The 25000-nt window shown below is 19.1% G+C and overlaps 9 protein-coding genes across 9 annotated transcripts in view; 4 read left to right on the top strand and 5 right to left on the bottom strand.

Moving 5' to 3' along the window:
* The window catches only part of PF3D7_1342300 (tetratricopeptide repeat protein, putative), a gene marked incomplete at both ends in the record, with an annotated part of 792 nt that extends 645 nt beyond the window's left edge, over positions 1–147 (bottom strand). The window contains one exon of the mRNA XM_001350108.1: positions 1–147. This exon is cut by the window's left edge and continues 645 nt beyond it. Coding sequence (XP_001350144.1) covers positions 1–147 — 147 coding nt within the window.
* A 1123-nt stretch (positions 148–1270) lies between these two features.
* PF3D7_1342200 (conserved Plasmodium membrane protein, unknown function) lies at positions 1271–4189 on the top strand (the record flags this gene model as incomplete). The annotated part of the gene is made up of 1 exon (XM_001350107.1): positions 1271–4189. The coding sequence occupies one exon, from the start codon at positions 1271–1273 to the stop codon at positions 4187–4189; it is 2919 nt and encodes a 972-aa protein (XP_001350143.1).
* A 640-nt stretch (positions 4190–4829) lies between these two features.
* Positions 4830–7559, bottom strand: PF3D7_1342100 (aconitate hydratase; the record flags this gene model as incomplete). Its single annotated transcript, XM_001350106.1, has 1 exon — positions 4830–7559. The coding sequence occupies one exon, from the start codon at positions 7557–7559 to the stop codon at positions 4830–4832; it is 2730 nt and encodes a 909-aa protein (XP_001350142.1).
* Positions 7560–10869: 3310 nt separating this feature from the next.
* On the top strand, positions 10870–11790 carry PF3D7_1342000 (40S ribosomal protein S6; the record flags this gene model as incomplete). Its single annotated transcript, XM_001350105.1, has 1 exon — positions 10870–11790. The coding sequence occupies one exon, from the start codon at positions 10870–10872 to the stop codon at positions 11788–11790; it is 921 nt and encodes a 306-aa protein (XP_001350141.1).
* A 2561-nt stretch (positions 11791–14351) lies between these two features.
* PF3D7_1341900 (V-type proton ATPase subunit D, putative) lies at positions 14352–15888 on the top strand (the record flags this gene model as incomplete). Its single annotated transcript, XM_001350104.1, has 7 exons — positions 14352–14392; positions 14555–14672; positions 14796–15095; positions 15204–15269; positions 15390–15469; positions 15631–15701; positions 15821–15888. 7 exons carry the CDS (start codon positions 14352–14354, stop codon positions 15886–15888), a joined length of 744 nt encoding a protein of 247 aa, XP_001350140.1.
* Positions 15889–17282: 1394 nt separating this feature from the next.
* Positions 17283–18671, top strand: PF3D7_1341800 (inner membrane complex protein 1k, putative; the record flags this gene model as incomplete). Its single annotated transcript, XM_001350103.1, has 1 exon — positions 17283–18671. The coding sequence occupies one exon, from the start codon at positions 17283–17285 to the stop codon at positions 18669–18671; it is 1389 nt and encodes a 462-aa protein (XP_001350139.1).
* A 663-nt stretch (positions 18672–19334) lies between these two features.
* PF3D7_1341700 (conserved Plasmodium protein, unknown function) lies at positions 19335–19935 on the bottom strand (the record flags this gene model as incomplete). Its single annotated transcript, XM_002809015.1, has 3 exons — positions 19335–19456; positions 19617–19735; positions 19859–19935. The coding sequence occupies 3 exons, from the start codon at positions 19933–19935 to the stop codon at positions 19335–19337; spliced, it is 318 nt and encodes a 105-aa protein (XP_002809061.1).
* Positions 19936–20521: 586 nt separating this feature from the next.
* On the bottom strand, positions 20522–22882 carry PF3D7_1341600 (dolichyl-phosphate-mannose-glygolipidalpha-mannos yltransferase, putative; the record flags this gene model as incomplete). The annotated part of the gene is made up of 1 exon (XM_001350101.1): positions 20522–22882. The coding sequence occupies one exon, from the start codon at positions 22880–22882 to the stop codon at positions 20522–20524; it is 2361 nt and encodes a 786-aa protein (XP_001350137.1).
* Positions 22883–23857: 975 nt separating this feature from the next.
* Positions 23858–25000, bottom strand: part of PF3D7_1341500 (inner membrane complex suture component, putative) — a gene marked incomplete at both ends in the record, with an annotated part of 1527 nt that continues 384 nt past the window's right edge. Inside the window, one exon of the mRNA XM_001350100.1 lies at positions 23858–25000. This exon is cut by the window's right edge and continues 384 nt beyond it. Coding sequence (XP_001350136.1) covers positions 23858–25000 — 1143 coding nt within the window.

Genomic DNA, 25000 nt, shown 5'->3' with positions numbered 1-25000 from the left:
GTCTTCATTTTTTAATTCAAAGCCTGAATTTATATAAGTATCTTTAGGTCCATTATAATATATTTTTTTACATAAACTAAAATTACGAATGGAGAAACGAAAATTTTTATTTGAAACCGTTTTCATTACACGTTTCAGCTTCAGCATTGTTTTGACATTCACTTAAATTAGTTTTATACACAAAATCAGGGAATGGTACATGATACACACACGCACATATATATATTAAATTATTACTTTATGTATAAATTTTTTATGGACATATTTTTTAATTTACATATGTTATAAATATAAAATGATTCTGCTATATTTTTTATCATTATAATGAACCAACATAGTTCTTTATATAAAAAAAAATAAAAAAAAAAATAAAATAATTATATATATGTGTCATAATTATACACATATATATTTTAATATATCCATATATATATATATATATATATATTTTAATATTCTTTTAGGTATATAATTATAAATATTAAATGTAGGGAATTTATAATTTTTTGTTCATATATATATATATATATATATATTTTAATATTCTTTTAGGTATATAATTATAAATATTAAATGTAGGGAATTTATAATTTTTTGTTCATATATATATATATATATATATATATATATAATATTCAATTTATAAATTTTAATAGGTCACGCTTAAATATATAAGTTGTTTATACTATGAGGGCATTGTGTTAATTTATAATGTATATAATATTATATAAATATATAAATATATATATTACATATATATATATATATATATATATTGTTTTATGTACTATATACAATTCTGTAATAATTATATTTTACACATGTTATCATTTTTATATTATTCCTTATATATTTATAACAAATGAATATGAGCACATATTATATATATATAAATATAATAACATATGTATTAATAATAAAAATATTTTTTTAAGTTAAATTATAAAATACTTTCCATAGTTCTACAGAATATATTTTAATATTCATATCTTTATCTATATGTATGATTCGAACGTGATGTTCTTTTTTAAACTTTTTTTTTTTTTTTTTTTTTTTTTTTTTGGCAAATTAGTTAGGATAATTTCTTTTTAAATGTGAATAATTATACATGTATAAATATTAAATGAAAAAAGGAAAGGTAAAAATATTTAAGGTGATTATATAGTTCATTCTTTTATATATTTGATTTGTAAATAAAAATAGAGAAAGAAATAATGTATGACTCATGAAATAAAAAAGAAAAATTAAAAAAACTTTTTCTTCTTTGAGAATGAAGTCGTTTCGACTTTGTTATAGGAAATGGGGAAGGCTAGTTAATAATTATAATAAACATAATAATCATAATAATCATAATAAACATTATTACCATAATAAGAATGATAATACCTGCTCGATTTATAATCAATTTTTAATTAAGTTTTATTTATATAACAACTCAAAGATAAATATTGATGTATATATAAAATTAATATCCTTATTAAATATAAATAAAGATGAATATAATAAATGTAATAATATTTTAAATTCTTCCAATTTTAGGGACCCCAATTTAATTTTATATAAATATTTTCAGTACGTAGATAAAAAGAATAGTAATGAAAAAATAATTAAACTATTGTCTTTGTTGTATTCAAAAAATTTAAGAGAATACCGTGATAAGAACACCTATTTGTTGAATTCATCAATACATGTAAACCATATATTTTTTAAACATATTTTACAATACCAGGACAGATTAAATAATAATAATAAAAAAAATGATGCATCATATTATATGAATAATAAAAATATATATTCTATGTATACGGATTTTTTTTTATTTACTTTAGATTTTTACCTATATTATTTATCCAAGAATAGTAATATGCTAAATATAAATGAACTAAATATTATCTCGGAAATATATTCCAATGTAAACATAACAATAAATAAGGAGAGTTTCGAAAATGTGGAAGAAAAAGAAAAAGAAAGAATAAGTAATAAATACCACCATCATACAAATGATAAAAACGAATTGTATGACAAAAACATTTATAGTGATGATAAAAATATTTGTTTTAATTATTATATGTGTAAAGAGAAAAAGGATAATATACATAATGATAAATATAAAGATCCACACACATATAATAACAAAATTTGCTTATTATTTATATATATTAGCTGTAGTATTGTTTCACAAACATATAAACATATAATGAAAAAAGAAAATAATGTAGAAAAAAAAAGAAAGAAAATGAAATCTTTAGACAATTTCATTATTAAAAATATAAATGAATGTAAACATATTTTAATGGATAATTTAATAAATAAATGTATTAATGATCAATATATAAGATATATAATTTTAAGAAGAAAATATTGTAGTACATATTTAAATATAAATGTATTAAAAAAATATCTTAATAGTATAAAATATTTAAATATAATAAATATAAAAAAAAGCTTTTATTATATATGTTATTTATATTATAATTCTTATATATTTAATAAATCTATATATTACTGTTCTTTAATATTTTATTTATTACAAAAATATAATTTACATTATACATATTTATATCAAATATTGTTAATCAAATTTAATTTATTTCTGTTGAAAGATAGGAAAATATATAACGATTATAATAAACACATCCTTTTATATGGAATTAATAAATTTGTTGATACAATTATAATATCTAGGATAAAAAAATATGATCGTATAAATACAATAAAAAATATGTCCTCATTATTTAAAATATCCCATAACTTTTATATTAACATATATGGAAAAGAATATGTAGACAATAAAATAATACATGATCTATTATTTAATAAAGTATATATTATTCAAAATAAACAACACAAAAACAAAAAAAAAATCAAAAAAATAACAAACTTACACTTGTTACAATTAACCTATTTTGAATATGTAATCTTAAATCTATTTAAATATCTGTATAAAAAAAAACCATGGCTTAATCATAAAAGTAGTAACAACAAATTTAATACATCTAACATTAATTATGTGCATACTTGTGATCAATTCCAATCTTTATATAAAAATCAAAAATATACAAACACGATATTTCATAAATCTTCTATATACGTGTCAGAAAATTATTTATCTAACATTATACTTTTAACAATATATGTAGAAACATCTATGCCAATTCTTTTTTCATATTTACAAAAGTTATATATATTTCCAAAAGTAAGAATGAAAAATTATGTCAAGTACAAGTGTGCAAAGCAATTAAATATATTAATGAGAAAAAATCATCGTAAATGTAATGTTTATAAAAAATATGTATTTTTAAAAAATAATAAAAATGGAAACAAGCATGAGTATATAAAAGGAAAGCTTTATAACATATATAGGAATCCCTTGTGTAATGATAAATATTTGAACATTTTTATGTACAAAAGATTACAAAGAAAGGAACAAAAAGTTGGTAATAATAAGGATAATAATAATGATAATAATAATAATGATAATAATAATAATGATAATAATAATAATGATAATAATAATAATGATAATAATAATAATGATAATAATCATAGAAATAATAATCAACATAATAATAATCAACATATTTCTAATTTTTTATGTTCCATATATAATTTATTCAAAAGCAAAATATTAGAAAATAACAAACTGGATCCATATTATTCAGACAAATATAAAAAAAAATATATAGACCAGCAAAACCTATTTAATAATATAAGAAACAATAAAAACAATAAAATTAAAACTAGTCTCACACACTATTATATAAGTAGCAATATAAAAAATATTTATAATGATAACAATATATATAATGAAAAAAATATACTGACATTTTTTTGTGATATATATTTTAATAATCATATTATTGAAATAGATGGACCTAAACATTTCTTTCTTTATTATAATTATGAATATGATAATGAACATTTCCTTAGTCCTTTTATTTTAAAAAATAATGATATTTTTAATTATAAATATGTCTTCCCATTCTTCTTTAATAGTACGAATAAAATAATAAAAAATATTGGAAGCGATTATTATATATATAATGACAAGAGCATTAAAAAGAATTTCTTTCTGTATACTTCGGGCTACTTTATTAAGCATATAAATTACAAGGAAGAGCATATAACAGATTATAAATATTTATATAATCTAATATTTAAAAAAAAATCCGACTTGCACATAATATAAATAAATAAATAAATATATATATATATATATATATATATATATATATATATATTTTTATTTATTTATGTATATATTTTAAATTAATGGTTCTATATTATAATAACATATAAAAAAAATATATTTTTTAATTTAATTGAAATATAGGAAGTTTATAAGAAAAAACAAGAAAAACAAATATTTTATAAATATATAATATATTTATATTACATTTACAAATGTATTGTTAACATACAAAAAAATACATAATGAAAAGAACATATTATTGTAATGATTCAGAATTATTACGTAAAAATATATTGGGGGTTAACCCCTTGAAAAGGATTATATAAAAAAAAAAAAATAAAAAAATAAAAAAAATAAAAAAAATAAAAAAAATAAAAAAAATAAAAAAAATAAAAAAAATAAAAAAAATAAAAAAAATAAAAAAAATAAAAAAAATAAAAAAAATATATGTATCTGCATATATATATATATATATATATATATATATATGTTGAAAAATAAAATGCAAAATAATTATATCCATAATATATTAACACATGAACATATATATATGCAAATATTTATACGTTCTTCTTATCGATTACATATTATTTTACTTAATTATTTTTTATTTACTTTTTATACATTTTTGTATTAATTATTTGTTAGCTTCATTAACTAATGATCTTAAAACATATTTTAGAATTCCTCCGTTTCTAAAATACCTTTCTTCAATTTCGGTATCTATTCTGCACAGAACATCAAAAATAATGATTTTCCCTTTTTGGTTCATCTGAACTTTAATAGTTTGTTGTGCTTTAATATTACCATCATTTAATAAGATAGTAAATTTTTCAGTGCCATCCATATTATAATATTGGGGACTTTGATTATTTATAAATTGTAAAGGTAAGACACTCATACCAATTAAATTACTTCTATGTATTCTTTCATATGATTCGGCTATAACAGCTTTAACACCTAAAAGATTTGGACCTTTAGCAGCCCAATCTCTTGAACTCCCACAACCATATTCTTTTCCAGCAATTATTATTACATCTATGTTATCTTGTTTATATTTCATAGCTGCTTGATATACAGACATTAATTGATTTGTAGGTATATGTATTGTATTGGGTCCTTTATCTGGACACAATTTATTTATTAATCTAATATTTGCGAATGTTCCTCTTATCATAACTTCATCATTTCCTCTTCTTGCTCCATACGTATTTAAATCTTGATCCTTGATATTTTTTGTCTTTAAAAATTTGTATGCTTCTGATGTTTTATGTATCATTCCAGCCGGTGATATATGATCTGTTGTTATACTATCTCCTAGAAATAATAAAACATGTGCATCCTTTATATCTTGTATCTTTTCTATTTCTAATGTCATATTTTCAAAATATGGTGGTTTATGTATATATGTCGAATTTTTATCCCATTCATATAACTTATTTTTTTTTATTTGTATATCATTCCAATATTTATTTACATATTTAATATTTTTATATATTTCTGTATACATTTCTGGTTTTATATATGTACTCTCATATTCTTCAATTTCTTCTTTACGTGGAATTAAATCTAATGCATTAATTTTCTTTCCTTTATAATTAAAAGTATAATTACTCAAATCTACATTCACATTTCCAATAATACTGAATAAAACAACTAATACCGGAGAAGCTAAATAATTAGCTTTAATTAAAGGATGGACTCTGCCTTCAAAATTTCGATTTCCTGATAATACAGAGGATACAATTAAATCATTTTTGTTTATAACTTCTTCAACTTCTTCATCTAGGTGCCCACTATTTCCAATACACGTCATACATCCATATCCGACATTATAAAAACCTAGTTGTTCTAAATATTTTAATAATCCACCTGCTTCTAAATATTTCTGAACCGTCTTAGAACCTGGTGATAACGAGCTCTTAATATATGGTAAACTTTTAAGTCCGAATTCTTCAATAGCTTTTTTTGCCAACAATCCAGCAGCTATCATAGATGACGAATTACTAGTGTTAGTACATGACGTAATAGCACAAAGAACAACACTACCTTGAGATAAGACATATTCTTTTCCATCTTTAGAACACACAAAGGAAATTTTTTTTTCACGCTCTTCTTTTGCTATGTTATATCCTTTGAATCCTATAGGAGATTCTAAACACATAGTAAAATCTTTATGTAATTCTGATAGTAATACATTATCATGTGGTCTTTTAGGTCCAGAAAGTGATAAATTTAGTTTTGATAAATCTAATGTGTATACATCGGTATATTCAACATTATCTTTATAAGTATTAAACATTGAATTTTTCATTAAATATTCTCTTATAAGTTCAACTTTTTCTTTATCTCTACCAGTTTGTAATAAATATTCTAAGGTAATATCATCGACTGGAAAAAAGCCAACAGTTGCACCATACTCAGGCGCCATATTTGATATAGTAGCACGATCAGCTAACTTTAAATCTTTTAAACCTGTTCCAAAAAACTCCACATATTTATTAACAACTCCTACTTCTTTTCTTAAGAAAGATGTGATATATAAAACAATATCTGTACTTAATAAATAATCAGATAATTTCCCTACCACATTTATACCTACAACTTCTGGTAATGTCATAGATATTGGTAAACCTAACATGGTTGCTTCAGCTTCTATACCTCCTACTCCCCATCCTAATATTCCTAATCCATTTATCATGGTTGTATGTGAATCAGTTCCCACAACACTATCTGGATAGAGTAAATTGTCTTTATTAAAAACACAATGCGCTAAATATTCTAAATTAATTTGATGAACTATACCAGAACCAGGTGGTAATATTAACATGTTTTTAAATGAATTCATACCCCATTTAAGAAATTTAAATCTTTCTAAATTTCTTTCATATTCTTTCTTTTCATTTAATTCTAAAGCATCTTCTCTTCTACTATAATCAACCTGAACAGAATGATCAATAACTAAATCTACAGGGATTAAAGGATTAATTCGTTCTGCATCACATCCTAATTTTTCGGCTGTGTCTCTCATGGTAGCTAAATCAACAATACATGGGACACCCGTTAAATCTTGTAATAATACTCTCGTAGGCATAAAAGGAACTTCCTTTTTCTTCTTACAATTTTCTTTCCATCCTAATATAGTTTCTACATTCTTTTCACTGACTTTTAAATTGTCACAATTTCGAACAGCAGATTCTAGTAAAACCCTTATCGAATATGGTAAACTCTTAATTCTGCTATCATGCAGTTCGTTAATATCATAATAATAATAGTTCTTCTCATTTAAAGTTCTCTGTACATGTTCAAAGGGGTTAACAATTTTTTTATTTATACAATATTTTCGTATACACCTTCGAAAATGCATTTTACGTGAATTTATTAACGATAAGACTGTAGCGTAATATAGAAATAAATAAATAAATATATATATATATATATATATATATATATGTATGTATCAACTTATGTGTGTGTGTATGTCCTCATCCACTATGCACACAAAAAAGAAATACACTACACAAACATATATATATATATATATATATATATGTTTTTTTTTTTTTTTTTTTTTTTTTTTTTTTTTTTTTATTGCCTATTCGCCTATAAATTTTAAGCTAATGTTAAACTTTATTTCTTCAAAATAGTCATATATTATTATTATCAAACGTTTGTATAACTATTATTTTATTTTCCCCATGAACAAACAATTTTTTTTTCTTAAAACATCTTTAACTCAAATATATTTATTGTGTGAATAATTATTTTTCCTTTTACAAGTTGATTCTTTCTTTTTTTTTAAATCCTCACGGAACACATTTTAATGGGTTATGCATAAAATAAATAAATATATATAAATATATATTTATATATATATATATATATATATATTTTTATTTTTAATATTTATTATTTTTATTATTATTTATTTTTATACATATTAATATATATGATATTAATCGCATATTCATATATATTATTATTTAATTATTATAATTTTTCTTTTTTTTTTTAAATAATTGATATGAAATTTTCAAATTAAAAAAAAGAAAAAACAAAAATTTATATACTTTTATATAACATGTATCAAATATATGTGCACGTGTCCAAAATGTGATAATAATTTAATTACCAATTTATTTTATTTTATTTTTTTTTTTTTTGTGGGGAATTTATTTATATATAATATAGAACATACATACATACATAATAACTTATATATAATATTTTTTTTTTTTTTTTTTTTTTTGGTGGACATATTTTAAAGACTTTAAAAAAAGAATGTATATAGATATATATATATATATATATATATATAATATTATCCCATATTTATAAACGCATAAATATATTCATAAAGTACAAAGCAAAATTGTCTAGTATTTTAAAGATTTTTTTAAAAAATAATAAGCATAATCAATATATTTTTGTTATTTGTTCATTTGTGTATATATATATTTTTTTTTTTTAAATCCCATCAAAGGAGATAATTTATAAACATTTTCATATTCACAAAAATTATATTTCCTTTTGATTTTTTTTTTTTTTTTTTTGAACACAAAAATGTTGAAAGATGAGTAATTCACATTTTAAATACAACAAAATGAAGATAAAAAACCGCTTTAACTTTTTATAAAAATTATTTTAAACGATAATAATATTAAAGGAATAATAAAATATAATTATTGTATAAAATTGTTTTCTATCCTTTAATTAAAGATCATATCTTTGCACTATTTCTCATAAATATTTGACCTTAATCGAATAAACATTCAAGAGGTTATACATACATATATATATATATATATATATATATATATAAACATATTAATATTATATGTTTTATTTTTTAAATATTTTTTTTAAGGTTAACAAAGAAAATAATACATAATGAATTTTATATGTTATATCTACAACCCCATGGAGTGATAAAAAAAAAAAAATATATGTATCCATATAATATATTATATATAATATGATACATAATTTTTTCATTATCTTTGACTTTATCCTTTCATAAATAAATAAATAAATAAATAAACAAAATATATTATAAATATATACATATATTTATAAAAATATAATTTAATAATATACCATTTACAAAAAAATAATTTTTTAAAATAAAATTAGATTATAATACAACATTTATATAATTATAATTAATATATTATTATATATAATATATATATATATAATATAATATATATATGTTGTTGGAGGGGGTGTAATTATTTATATATTATATAAATAATATATACATAAGAAAAAAATATAAACTTATATATATAAATATTCAATTTAAAAAAAAAAAGAATTAGCACTGTTCCTTATATAATTTAATATATTATGTATTTATATATGTATTTCTTCTTATAAGTTTATATAAATATATATTATTATTAATTACATAAGTTTTTTTTTTTTTTTTTTTTTTTTCAAGCCCTTTCTTTTTATTTAAAATATAATATATATATATATATATATATATAATATACATAGTATAATAATATTATCATATAATAGTAAAATATATATAGATATTTATTTATATTATTATAAATAAAAAAAAGAACATATACATATATATATATATATATATATATATGTAAACATTTATATTTTTCTTCTTTTTTTTTAATAATCCAACTTTGAGTGCGTGGTGTTTTTTTTTTCTTTTCTTTCTTTCAAATTTTATAAATAATAAGAAAATAATATATTAATATAAATGTATATTATTATATATATATAATTATATTATATATGTAAAAGCAGAAGTATTTATTATCATAAAATATACATACTAATATTTATTATATATGTAATAAAATAATTAAATATATAGTATATATTATTTATATAATTATTTTTATATCTTCTTTTTAATATGGGTATATATATAAATATATATATATAAAAAAAAAAAAACATAATCTAAGATCCATTTATAAAATTAAATATATATATATTATTATTACATATATATATTAAAAGTAATATTACAATATATTTTTATATATTATATAATAATAAATAAGCATATTCCTTATTTTAAACAGAAGGAAAAAAAAAAAAAAAAAAAATTATAAGTATTATATAAAAATTATAAAAATATGTATAATTTATTTCTCATATTTTTGTATATGAAATAATAAATAAATAAATAAATAAATAAAAAAAAAAAAAAGAGTACGTGTTTGAAAAATTAAATAAAAATTTACATTTATTAATTTAAGTTTTTTTTTTTTTTTTTTTTTTGCATTTTAATATTTTGATAAATTCAAAGAATCAAAAAAGAAGTTATATACTTTTATACCCTAACTGTAAGAAAAAAAAAAAAAAAAATGAAATAATAAAATAAATAAATATGTAAATATAAATATAAATATAAATATATATTTAAATATATATATAATATATATATTAATATTTCTATTTATGGTGTTATATATTTTATGTAATAATAATAATATATATATTTATTAAGCAGCATCATCAAATATATATATGATTAAGTGCTAAAATAATTTCACCATATATATATATATATATATATATATATATATTTTTTTTTTTTTTTTGTAGATAATATATTATTATATATATATATATATATATATTAATATTTTTTTATTATATACATATATTTAATATTTATGTTCCCATATTAGAACAAAATGAAGCTGAACATTTCTAACCCCCTTAACAATGTACAAAAAAGCATAGAGATCGACGATGAAAAGAAGTTATTACCTTTTATGGAAAAGAGGATAGGAAATGCTGTACCTGGAGATTCAATAGGCGAAGAATTTACGGGTTATGTATTTAGAATCACTGGAGGTAATGATAAACAAGGTTTTCCTATGATTCAGGGTGTGTTAACTAATAATCGTGTTCGTTTATTATTTAAGAAAGGTATGAAATGTTATAGACCCAGGAAAAAGGGTGAAAGGAAAAGAAAGTCCGTGAGAGGTTGTATTGTTGGTCAAGATTTATCAGCATTAAATTTAACATTAGTTAAAAAAGGTGTAAATGAAATACCAGGTTTAACGGATAAAGCCGTAGGTAAAAAACTAGGACCTAAAAGAGCTAGCAAAATAAGGAAATTATTCAATTTAGATAAATCCGATGATGTAAGAAAATATGTTATAGGTAGAGCTATTACTAAAAATGGTAAGACCAAATTTATTAAACCAAAAATCCAAAGACTTGTAACTGAAAAGAGATTATTAAGAAAAAGAAATCTCTTACAAGCTAAAGAAAAACGTAGATTAGAAAAAAAACAACAACTCAAAGAATATAAACAACTTCTTAATAAATATAGATCAGAATTAAATCAACAACATGATGTAGAAACTACAAAAAAAAAAAAAGTTAAAAAAAGCTTATCAAAAACTAATAAAACTGCATCCAAATCGAAACTAAATACAAAACAAGAACAAAAAGATAAAACAGAAAAAAAACAAAACAAAACAAACAATATTAAAAATGATAAATCAGAGAAAAAAGAACAAGCAAAAAAAAAAACAAAAACAAACGAAAACACGCAACAAACAAAGCAAAACAAACCAGACAAAAAAAATAAGGCCAAAAAATAAAACATATATTAAATAAGATATAGGAAGTGAAATATATGTGTATATCACAATTGTGTCCCCATAAATATATATATATATATAGATATATATACTTGTGTATTTTCTTTTTATTATGTGCTAGGACAAGAAAGCATAACTGTATATAGACATATATATTTTCCTATTTCCTATTTTGAATTATTTATTTTTTTTTTTTTTTTTTTTTTTTTTTCTACCTAAAATATATATTTATTTTGTATATATATATATATATATATATATATATATATATATCAAGATATATTTTTATATTATACAAAAAGAAAAATGAAATATTCTATCACCCCTTTTTTTTTTTTTTTTTTAATTATGTTAAAAAAAAAATATATAATATAAATATATATATTTTATACATCCCATTCTTTTCTTATGTATTAATTTTTTTTATTATTATTTTAAAAAATATATATATATTGTTCTCTTCTTATACATATTATATATATATATATATATATTATTATTATTTTATGCAAACGTGCAAACTTTTTAGACTTTTTCTTAAATAAACGTAATCAATTAAATATTTTATAAAGTAAAATATATAAACACAAGTATACAATATGCTAAGGTATAATGGTATATTTAAAAGATAAACACTTATGAAATATATACATATATATATATATATATATATATATATATAATATTTGATTAATTTATTTATTCCTACAAATGATAAGGAAATATAATATCAACCCTTCCTATTATAGAGCCATTAAATAAAATATTTTGTTATTTTACCATCTTTTATAACTTTTAAAGGAATATATAACACATATTTATATATTAACTTTTGTATAGTATTAATTTTTCTTTTCTTTTATCAAAAACAAAATTTTTAACCATCAGAAGATAAAATAAATAAATACATACATACATATATATATATATATATATACATAGCCGAAGCCTATATAACGTGAATATTTTTATTTACATATAAATAAATATATTTTTTTTAAATTCTTTTTAAAAATTACAACGTTGTTCTATCATCTTATATTTAAAAATATATTACAATTATATATTTTATATAAATATTGGAAGTAAAATATATTATATATATACTGTTTAATATATGTAAATATTATACTATACATAAATATATTTTTTAATCTATTTAAATTATTTTTTTTTTTTTTGCCCATGTTGGTAGGAAATCCAAAAAAAATATATTATATATGTATATATATATAATATAAAAATATATTGCATATGATAATATTGTTTATATTCCTTCTTATTTATTTTTATTTTTTTCATTTCAAAAAAGTAAGAAAAAAAAAAATATATATATATATATATTTTTTTTTTTATGTATAATTCCCCAACTTGAGAGTTTGCAAAATTATGGATGAAGAATAAAATACCATAATTTTATTTTATTTTTATATATTTATAAATTATATAAAAACAAAAAAGAAAAGAAAGAATGAAAGAAAGAAAAAAAATAATAATAATAAAATCACGATTAAATTTTATAATTTATACATTATATACTTGAAAGTTTAAATATGGAATAAATGAAAAAAATGAAATGATAAAATGAAATGATAAAAGTTATTATTATATGTATATATATATATATATATATATAATATAATATGTATGTATGTATAAATATTTACATTCATATCACATATACATACATATATGTATGTATATATATATATATATATTATAAATTAATATATTACATAATATCATTAGAAGTCGTTAAAAAAGAAACACTTTTATTTTATGTATTTAAATGTATACATTTTTTTTTTTTTTTTTTTATTTAAACACTGTTTTTTCTTTTATCATTATGATGTGTGGGAATAAAGCCTTATACATTTTACACATTCAATAAATATATAAGATAACAAAAACTTCGCTATATATATATATATATATATATATATATATATATATAATATATGTATATATTTATTTATATTTATTTATTTTTTTTGTGATGGAAAAAAAAAAATAATTCAATTTTTTGGTATTTAATAAAAATATACATTTAAAATAATATATGTTTGATAGATAAAAATATTTCATTAAAACCGTTTGTATTTTATTTATATTATATTATATTATTATATATATATATATTATATTTATTTTATTTTTTTGTAACATGTAAAATTAATTTTTTCTTCTCATGTATATTCATATGTTTGTATTTAATAACATTAATATGTAAGAGTCATAATTAATAAATACTGTTACGAAATACGTCCTTTTTTTTTTTTTTTTTTTTTTTTTTTTAATGTCATTTTTTTTAAAGATTATTGTTAATAAAGATATAAATAAATGTAAACATATACATATGGATATATAATATTTTACAATTTTGTGCTTATATCTATAATTTTTCAATATTTATTATTTTAATTTCTTTTTATTTCTTTTTATTTCTTTTTATTTTATTTTTATTTTCTATGAATAGTGTGGGAAATTAAAATATATCCATGATATTATTATTTTAATTTATTAAATAATTTATTTGAATTTATTTTATTTTTTTTTAAATAATGGGGGCCTTAGACGAATCTACACCAGTACCTTCGAGAATGTAAAATGAAAATAATAGACTCTTATAAATATGCAATGAATATATTACCTATATATATATATATATATATATATATATATTTATATATATTTATATTTATGTTTATGTTTATATATGTGATGAGATATTTTATATTATTTATTTATTTTTTTATTTTTGTAGAACGTTGCAACTTATGAAACAGAAAAAAAAAAGCGCCTTCCAGGGATATTCTCTCTTAAAAAAAAAAAGTGACGCTTTGTTTATTCATTTTAGAGATGTGTTAAAAGATATAGTAAAGGTATGACAAGAGGGATATATAATATATGTGTATAAATATATATATATATATATATATATATATATATATATATATATATATTTATTTATTTATTTATTTATATTTATTTATTTTTAATGTTAGACAAAAACAAAAGTGGGTGAGGAAATGAGGAACGCATCCTTCTCTCTAGCTAAATCAGTTTGGGCAGCTGGAGATTTTAAAGGGCAAATTATTGAAGGTATAAAAAGACCCGTTGTAACTTTATCCTTATCTACAAATAATGTGGCAGGTGTTAAATTACCAATATTTCAAGTGAATATTGACCCAACTGTTGATGTGTTAGGAAATTTAGGTGTTGCAGCAGGAGGTCAAGTTATTAATAATACCAGGGAAAATTATTTACAGTGTTTAAATATGTTAGTTAAATTAGCATCTATGCAGGTAATTCACACGCACAAAAATATAATATAATATAATATAATATAATATAATATAATATAATATGTTTTATATTATTATTTCTTTTCATTTTTTTTTATTTTATTATAGGTAGCTTTTTTTTCACTTGATGAAGAAATCAAAATGACTAATAGGAGAGTTAACGCACTAAATAATGTAAGACCAACAAAAAATAAAATAAATATGTGAAGAATAACTTTCATAGTTTTTTATAATTAACTAAATTAATATAAACATTTGATATGATATTTTTCTTATTATTTTGTATTAATATAGATTGTGCTCCCAAGGTTAGATGGAGGTATAAATTATATTATAAAAGAATTAGACGAAATAGAAAGAGAAGAATTCTACAGGTAAATATAACAGTGATATTATTATACAAACGTGTAATATATATATATATATATATATATATATATATATGGATGTATGTATATATGTATGTATTTTTTTTTTTTCTTTCTTTTTTCAAATTTAAAACTCATTCTTATTATTTGTCACATTCACCTTTTAGGTTAAAAAAAATAAAGGAAAAGAAATCTGACAAATTAAAGGATTCAAATATTGACACTGACGCAGATGGTGGTAAGAAAATAAAACATATGCGCATATATATATATATATATATATATATATAACAGTTTAATATAATAAATATTTTCATTTATTTATTTATTCATCTTTTTTTTTTTTTTTGTAACCAGATTATAATGCTTCCAAGAGACAATATAATTACGCCTGTACCCAAAAGGATGATGATATCATATTTTAAAATTTTTAATTTATCATTTGATATATTTATTATACATGTTCAATTTATTATTATTTTATTTTATATTTCTTTCCTTCCTTTTTTTTTTTTTTTTTTTTTTTTTTTTTGAATAAATTACAACTATTTAAATACAATTAAAAAAGTAAAAAAAAATTGAATAAAATAAAAAAATATATGTTGATTAAATTAAATATATATATATTAGATATATTTACTCACGTCTTGCACTGAGCAAGCATTATAAATATATAAACAGTATTTTCTTTATCATTCTATAAGATATTGTGAAAATAACATAAAGTGTAATAATATTCCTTAAAAATAAAGAATCACAAAAAAAAAAAAAAAAAAAAAAAAGAGATTCTCTTTTATTTTTATATAATTCTACCTTTTTGTAATTATTATAATTGCATTAGTAAGAATGAACATATATCATAATTTCTTTTTCTTGTTCAAGGAATATATACAAAACTAATTCGATGAATGTTATTTTAATTAATTTTAAAAAGGAAATATAGAAAATGATTTACATAAAATTTAACATATATATGTATATATATATTTTTTTTTTTTTTTTATTTATTCCTCTAATGGATCTCTATGTCTTTAATTTGGCTATACAATTTTTATTATAATATGTAATTATATATATATATATATATATATATAAACATTATTTTATGTAGCTTAAATATTTTGTTAATATTTTAAAATTTTTACCTTGCTTGATCAGGAAATTAACAACGTTTTTGTAGAATTTCCTGAACATGCAAATAATTTTCCTTAATTTTTTTTTTTAATTTCACATTTCTTAAATAGATTTTTATGCGTGCACACATTTAAAAAAAAAACATGACAAGGAAAAAATAAAAAATATATATAAATAAATAAATATATATATATATATATATATGTGTATCTTTTTTCAATTTTTCTTAAACGTTTCAACATTAATACACAAGAATTTACAAATACATGTAAAAATATAAATAAAAATAATAATAATATCTTTTTCATTTAAAAAAAAACGTTAACATTGTTGTAACAATTTTGTATGTTCCTATTTGGTTAGTCCTAATTCTAACCCTTTGTGTTTTTTTGTTTTTTTTGTGTACTTATCAAATATATATATATATATATAAGAACGAAATTATATAACTGTAATTAGGACTTGTCCTTTTTTTTTTTGTTTGCTTATTTATATTTAATATAAGTCACATATATATATATATATATATATATATATATATATATATATTATATATACATTTATATGTTCTTTCTTCATTCATTTGTTGCTAAAAAAAAAAAAAAAAAAAAAAACAGGATTTCCGTTCAGCATAAACACTTGTACATATATACTAAAAATTAATACCTTAAAAAGAAAAAAAAAAATGGACGAAAAATCAGAAATTAACTATGATGAAGGTGCAGATCCAAGTTATAGTATGCATATGAGCGAAAGTCATAGTGCTTATGAAGAAGTAAATAAGACATCAAGTGATAGTGAATTTGTAGATGATGATTATTCAAAAGTAATAAGTGAAAATAATTTAGAGAGTGATAATGTGAAATATAATCCTGATTTATATAATTTAGGTAAAGCAAGACAATATTTATGTCCTAAAGTACAAGAATATGGAATACCAGGACAGGTGAGTCCTTATCATTTCCCCTATAATGAAGAAGATTATTTATCAAATGTGGATACAGAATATGATGAGAACGGTTTCCCTATAAGAACTAATATTGATGATAATGATAATAATGAAGATAATAAAAAATTATGGTCATGGACTAATGATGGGAAATTAAAACTATTATGTTCACAACCTATAATACCTGTATCCGTTGTACAAGGAATATTAAGAAGAGATAAGATAATATTAATTCCACAAGTGGAAGTAACAGATGTAGTTATCCCTAAAGTATATAATCAAAATATAAAACATGATGTTCCAACATTAAATATAGAAATCATGAAATCTAATGTAAATATACCAAATGTTAAATATGTAGATAAAGAAATAATTATTCCAATAATTACTGGATATACTCATAAGTTCGTTCCTAAGTGGGACATACATGAAGTACCCAGACCTGTGGTCAAATATATAGGAGAACAAAAAATTGTAGAAGTAGAAGTACCCGAAATTAAATATATAGATAAATTTGTTGAAAGAGAAGTTATTGTAGATACAGTTGAAAAAAGAGTTCCTAAAATTATTGAAGTACCAAAATATGTAGATGAAGTTAAATATGTATGGAAACCAATAGAAAAAATTGTATATGTACAGAAATTAATTCCAAAATTTGATGTAAACTTAGAATGTCCACCACCTTTAATAGTACCATATCCAGTACAAAGAATTAAACAAATTTCTCCTGTTATGGTAAAAAAGAATAATACAGAAATACCTGATTATAATTATTATGATTTAAATTCACCGGAAGGTTCCTTACCAATACCTGAAGAATATATACATCATTATTCAAGAAAACAAAAAATGAATAAGGGATTGCTTTCTACTTGTTGTGATAAAAAAATCGTGACAGAAGAAGAAAAGAACGTCCAATTTGTTTCTGTACCATTAAGTAACGAACATGAAAGTGTTTGTGTCGATGAAGAAATTAAAAAAAATATCAACATGTCGCAAGAAAATATAAATACACAATTAAATAATAATATGGATAATTTTATATATGACAGTGATATAAAAAAAAATAAAGATAAGATGAATTCATCCATAAATGGAAAACAACAACTATATATAAATTCATAAAAGAATTCGTATATATTATATTTATATAAAATCTGTTTTTTTTGTCTATATAATAATAATAATAATAATAATAAAAATAATTTTGTTATATGATCTTTTTAATATTAAACATAATTCAAAAAAAAATACAAACACATATATATATATATATATATATATATATATATATATATATTAACATTTAGTTTCTATTACATTTTTAATATTAAATGATATATATGAACAAGTTTTACTTTTTTAAATGTTTTATTTTCAACTTATATGTTAATACAACATTATTGCATCCTTTTCTAAGTCTATACCAACAATTATAAATATATTTAAATAAATAAATAAATATATATATATATATATATATATATATATTTATTTAATTAATTCCACTTTTTATTATTTTTATTATTTTTATTATTTTTATTATTTTTATTATTTTTATTATTTTATTATTTTATTATTTTTATTATTTTTTTTTTTTTTTTTTTGTTGTTGTTTATCTTTAAAAGATAAAAAATTATTTGAACAATATGCACACATTTTATTTATTTTAAAATGTTAATATTATTTATATTTAAATTGGAATATGAAACAGGAAAAAATATAGAAAAAATTATATAATATTATATTACATTATGTTAATTTTTATTTTCTTGTTCCTTTAATATATCAGAATAACAGGAAAATTATAATAAATATTACAAAGCTTACTACCAACAAGGCCCTTTTTATTGTCTTGTTGTCATTATGAATGGATTCCCTATTATATTTCTTCAACAAGTATTTTAACTCTACAAAGGAAATACATACATACATACATACATACATACATACATACATACATATATATATATATATATATATATATATATATATATATATATATTTATTATATTTATTAAAATAATCATAGTATCTCTTAATTCTTATCTCTTATTTGCTATCTCTAACTTTCGTTTTCCTTTTCCAAGTCTTTAATTTTTTGTTGTAGTTGGATAATAAAAAAGAAGAGTTTGTAATTACATTCTTTATAATAATTCTTATCGTCGTCATTAATTTGGTTAACTTCTCTATAAGGTATGAACCAAAAAAAAGCGTTTAGATCTATATATTTTATTTACGGAAAGACAGTATGTATGTATGTATATATATACATAAACATAAATATGCTTATCCCTTTTATATTGTCAAACCGTGTTTTAGTTATATAACCTAATTCTTTTGCTAGTTGATTCTCGATATTAGAGTGATACAATGAATACATATCCATTATATTTTTATATTAATCGACAAAAAAAAAAAAAAAAATATATATATATATATATTTATTTATTTATTTATATATTTATGCCGTATGTATTCATAATTTATTAAAAATTAAGAAAATGATACTTCCAATTATATATTTCTAATTTTTATTTCCCTCAAGTTTTCAAAAAAAAAAAAAAAAGAAAAGACGTCAAAATGTATATGCTATAGGTATATATATAGTATGTTATTATATTAATTACAAAATAAATCATATATATATATATATATATATATATTTTTTTTTTTTTTTAATTGTCACTAAAAATGTGATACTGTTCAATTTAATATTACCAATGTGTTGTATTTTATTTATAAGAAATGAAAAAAAAAAAAAAAAAAAAAAAAAAAAAAAAAAGTCTATGCTCGCATATTTATTCTCATATGATATGCAATAAGTGTATATGACAAATGAGCATTATGCTATATTTAAATATTGACGAAAAATTAAAATTTATGAACAAAAAAAAAAAAATAAAAATAAATAAATATATATATATATATATATATTTTTTTTTTTATATATATATTTATGTCCGTGGATATACTTAGGAAGGAACCCTCTTGAATATGTAATGATATACTGGAACTATTCCTTTTGCTTCACTTATCATAAAATAAGAAAAAAAAGGCTTTGTTTCAAGTTTATAATTATATGTACTCAGAAATAATTGTAAATGTGTAAGTTCAATAGTTGTTGTAACTATATAAGTAGGTAATTGTCCTTGTAAAGGTATATGAAATCTATAATTTAAACATGACAAATTAATGTTTTGATAAATATATTGAAAATTATTTTTTTTATTAAAATGATGATGACCAAACCAATAAAATGATTTATCTGGTATTATATATGGAGTAATTGTATCTCCATATGTACTATTTATATGATGATTATTATTTTTTTTTTCTTGAAAAATATTAAAAAATTGTTCCTTAAATTTATCTTCATATATACGTTTTCTCCAATTTTTGGTAGCTTCATCATTACTCGTGTCATAAGGAGAACAGTCTAAAAATCCTATATTGAATTTTCTATGTATATGCGAATATAAAGGTATATCATAACAATTTGTTATAAATATATAAATATTTTGATCATCTTTCGTTTCTAAGTTTCTAAAATAAGAGGCTACATGTTCAGGTGATCTGTTATGTATAAGGCAGAAAAAAAGAATACATAAAAATTGAAGTAAAAAACTTATATTTGTAAAAAGAGAAGATGAAATTAAAAAAATATATTTATTTCTTCCCTTTATGGTTATATTACCATATTGGATTTTATTATTATTATATATATTCTTTCCATTTTTGCCATTATATTTTTTATAATGTAATTTTATTATATATAATGCATATCCAACAAAAATTGTAAGAAACGGTATATATCCTATAACAATTTTATGTTCCTTATGCTTACTGAAAGATAAAGATAGGATTTCTAAGTGTGTAACTAAATATACTATCCAATCAATTCGTTTCAATATATACATATATATATTAATTGTCTTATACTTCACCTTATTCAATATATTATTATATATAATGTAATAACCATAAAACAAAAAAGGTGTTAAAGTTAAATATATAGAAGGTATAACACATACAAAGTAAAAAAAAAAAGAATGCCCTCCAAAATATTTATTGTTTCCACTTAAAAAATTATAAACAAAAAAATTCCAAAAGGGAAATGTAATGTGCCCAAAATAATAAGAATCAATTATAATAATAATAGTTAAGAAAAAAAAAGTGTACGTAATACCTATTTTGAATATTTCTTTATAATTTATTTTATTTTGTTTTTCAAATATATTCTTTATAATATATAGTATATATAAAGATAACCAAAATACTAAAGCGTTTGGACGAAATATAACAGACAAGGAGCTAAAGAATAAACTAAATAATAAATTTTTTGCCTCTTGTATTTTGTTAAATTTGGAGGAATAAAAATGTGTCCTACACAAATTGTTCCTGTTCTGAATTATGTGATCAACCATATTTTGACCACAAACATTTTGATCAACCATATTTTTATCATATTGTTTACAATTTTGTGTTCCTTTATGATATATAAAATTATTTTCGTATGTATCAAAATGATGATCATTCCTTCTTTCTTTTAAATTTGTCCATTCATTTAAATGTTTCTTTCCTTTTTGTATGATTACATCGTTCTGTAATAATAAGTCTATCTTTTCTATTTTGTTTGATTGATTTTTCAAGGGGTAATAATTTTGTGATAAAAAATATACACCCCATATATTAAACAAGCATTCAAAGGAATGCGAGGATGTCCTACATATGGAATAAAAATAAAACCAACAAAAAAAATGACAACATAGAATTGTAGAAATAATGTCATTTGTGTTGTATAATATATTATTATGATAATAATAATTATTATTATTATTGTTATTATTATTGTTATTATTATTATTGTTGTTGTTATTTCCATTATTTTCATCTTTCTCATTACGTTTTATATTATCTTCATTTATCCATGCGTCATTATACAATTCAACATACCAATATATCAATAATTTATAAATACCTAAATCACACAAAGCAGCACATATACCATGACATAATTTAGGAATGTATAATACACAAACAGGATGATCTATGTTAATAAGTTTTAAAAATAAAAATAATACATAATAAATAAAAGGAGTTATCACTGATCTTAATGCTACACAAGGTTCCCATTCCCATGACATATGTCCATATCCATAAGCCCAAAAATGAGCAATTTCTACAGATTGAAAATATTCATCAGGATAAAATGATGTTACAACAAATAAACAATTAAATATTCTAAAAAATATTAACAACCAAATAAATATCTTTGAATCAATTAGTCCTCTTAATTTATTTGCACATAATGTTAAAATGTCATTGTAAATCATTATATGTATAAGCAAAAAAAGAAAGAAATAGGTTTCACAAAAAATTTTTATTTTAAAGTTACATTCGACACACACATAACAACTAAATAAATAAATAAATAAATATATATATATATATATATATATATATATATATGTTAGTGTTTATATTTAATTACATTTTAGGAAAAATGCCCTAATTTATACATGATTGTCATAAGAAAAAAAAAAAAAAAAGAAAAAAAAAGAATAGTTTTAGATTTTCTCAAAATATTCTTACTATATGTTTTTTTTTTTTTTTTTTTTTTTTTTTTTTTTTTTTTTAAATCATGTTAATGGTGTTATTTAAAATATATATATATATTTATTTATTTATATATGTATTATATTTTTTATCTGTTCTTTCTATTATTTTTTTGAAATTAAAATGTATTAATCCAAAATTTTAATAACATTATTAAGTTTTAAAATAAAAGTATGTACATGCCAATGATAGTTCATTAATTCCTTTTAATATACAAAGGTGTAATAAAAAAGTAAAATGAAATATATATGTATATTATTTATGTACATTTATTAAATTATAAATAACAAAAAGGTAAATTATTTATTGAACAGCCATAGTCGATAAAGAATACAGTATAATGTAACTATAATGCATAAAATTCTATATATATATTATATATATATATATATATATATAGAAATGTGTAAAAAATAAATATTTATCATGTACAGTTTTTTTCTTTTTTCTTTTTTTTTGAAAACGAAATAAAACCTGGAAAAATATTATGATATATAGTTTTTTTCATTTAATGTATTACTTATTAATGTGTTGTAAAAAAAAAAAAAAAAAAATAAAAAAATAAAAAAAATAATCATACATACATACATACATAGATACATTATATATACAAATATATATATTTATATATATATATATATTTACATATATATATTTATATATATGTTTTTATTTCCCTTTATGATATTATATCATATTGCTCCTTTTATTTTTCCTTCCTCTTCGAATTTATCACTAAAATAATCATACTGATGATAAGATATAGGTTCATCCAGTAATCCATCTAAGATTTTATTTATTCCATCCATAACTATACTTCCCGTTTTCTGAGTTTTAGGAATTAGAATCCTACCTAAAACTTTCGGAAGATTCTTATGTTTTTCTAATAGTGTAGCGTCCAATGTAGAATTAACCTTGTCAAGAAATGCACTACCTGTTTTTAACGTAGGTCTTTCATTTCTTGTATAATTTTGATCAGGATTATAAAAAGGATATAAATCATACAAGTTAACTTTATTTTTATTTCTATTAATTTGCATAGATTTATATGATGTTTCTAACATAGCAATCATGATATTTATCATATCATCTAAAGATGTTCCTACGGATAATGTAATTTTTTTAAATATATCTAATTTCTTTTCATTTATATAATTAAGCATATAATATGGAGATCTGGGATTTGTCATAAGGTACTCATAATTTGGTGATATAAATTTATTCGTACTCATCATATTATAATCATTAGTTATTTCATTCATTCCTTTATTTAAATATGGATATATATATTCTTTATTTTGATCATTTAATATATATGGCATATTTAGTGTCTTATTTTCAAAAGGACCAAACAGTATATTATTATTATTATTATTACTATTATTATTATTATTATTATTATTATTATTATTATTATTATTATTATTATTACTAGTAGTATAAGATGGAGTACATAAAGATGGTAATTGACATGCACCCAAAACATTAAATGGTTTAATTCTACCTACATGAGTACCATGTTTTATATATTCATTTGTATTATATCCATTTATTGAATCACCATTTTCTTGTATTTTATAATTTCTTCCATATAAAGGAGGTACAATATTGTTTGCACTATATAATTGATTATTCGTTTGGTATGGAAAATTGGGAATATCTACATAATCATAGTTTTCTATATTAGAAGGATATTCTTTCATATTCCATATACCATCGTTATTAATCATATTATATGTAATATTACTATTGGGGTCATTCATGTTGCTTTTACTTTTTTTCATGAACATTTTATTATCTAATGTGTACACATTAAAATAATTATTATTATGATG

Source organism: Plasmodium falciparum, assembly GCF_000002765.6.
Source record: "Plasmodium falciparum 3D7 genome assembly, chromosome: 13".
In the NCBI taxonomy this organism is placed as follows: domain Eukaryota; phylum Apicomplexa; class Aconoidasida; order Haemosporida; family Plasmodiidae; genus Plasmodium; species Plasmodium falciparum.
Note: the sequence above shows the minus strand (reverse complement) of the source record. Positions and strands in the feature narration are given on the sequence as shown.